The 1,111-nt window shown below is 46.0% G+C and overlaps 1 protein-coding gene across 1 annotated transcript; it reads right to left on the bottom strand.

Annotated features, from left to right (window-relative positions):
* Positions 1-92: 92 nt before the first annotated feature.
* Positions 93-600, bottom strand: LOC121854672 (the record flags this gene model as incomplete). Its single annotated transcript, XM_042349366.1, has 1 exon — positions 93-600. A coding segment is annotated over exon 1 (508 nt), but the record flags the coding sequence as incomplete, so codon positions are not given.
* Between the last annotated feature and the right edge of the window lie 511 nt (positions 601-1,111).

Genomic DNA, 1,111 nt, shown 5'->3' on the forward strand with positions numbered 1-1,111 from the left:
ATTCTTGGTGGTCCTAAACCCACGGCAGACTTCAGGGGCCATCCAGGGGAAGTCCTCGTGTAGGCAATCAGCGCTGACTTTACAAGACTTACCGATCTCACAGGCCAGACCGAGGTCAATGAGGCTGACCTCTGGCCGGGATGAGGGCCCTTGGATCATTATGTTATCCTCCTTGATGTCATTGTGTGCTAGACCTTTCGTGTTCATCTCAAGGATTTTCTCACCAAGGAGGAGCCCCAGTTGTATAAGGTCATATTGGCAGATCAGGTTATCTTCAGAGAGAAGGTGGTTGAGTGTGAGCTTACCCCTGAAGGACTGGAGGATCGCTGGAGGTTTTGGACAGTACCCAAGTACCTTAGGAATCCCCCCAGCACCATCGAGGGCATACATCTTGGCAGCCTCATCCTTGAAGAATTTTTTGGCTGATGGTGACACTGCCTTTTTCAAAACAGCTACATCATTTCCCCACTTGACAAGGTAAGCAATTGCGTGCGCTCCCTCCCCAAGAATTTCCGCTCCGTCTTGTAGGAGGTCAGTCACGTCCTCAGGGAGAAGCTCACACACCCAATCTTGGAAGTTTTCTGTTTTTCGGCAAGCCATTTTTAATTATCTGTATCAACTCAGCCTTCTCCAGGACATCAAATTATTATTTGGGGGTTAGATGCGTTTTTGAGGCGCTGAAGTGATAGTTGTTGTGCAATGAAGTGAAGAGGTGCCTGATAATGTAGTAAGAGGTGCCTCATAGTGTAGTGAAGATGTGTAGTGAAGATGTGCCTCATAGTGTAGTGAAGTAGGTGTAGTGAAGATGTGCCTGATAGTGTAGTGAAGTAGTTGTAGTGAAGATGTGCCTGATAGTGTAGTGAAGTAGTTGTAGTGAAGATGTGCCTGATAGTGTAGTGAAGTAGTTGTAGTGAAGATGTGCCTGATAGTGTAGTGAAGTAGTTGTAGTGAAGATGTGCCTGATAGTGTAGTGAAGTAGTTGTAGTGAAGATGTGCCTGATAGTGTAGTGAAGTAGTTGTAGTGAAGATGTGCCTGATAGTGTAGTGAAGTAGTTGTAGTGAAGATGTGCCTGATAGTGTAGTGAAGTAGTTGTAGTGAAGATGTGCCTGA

Source organism: Homarus americanus, unplaced genomic scaffold (assembly GCF_018991925.1).
Source record: "Homarus americanus isolate GMGI-L3 unplaced genomic scaffold, GMGI_Hamer_2.0 scaffold38673, whole genome shotgun sequence".
Classification (NCBI taxonomy): Eukaryota; Metazoa; Arthropoda; class Malacostraca; order Decapoda; family Nephropidae; genus Homarus; species Homarus americanus.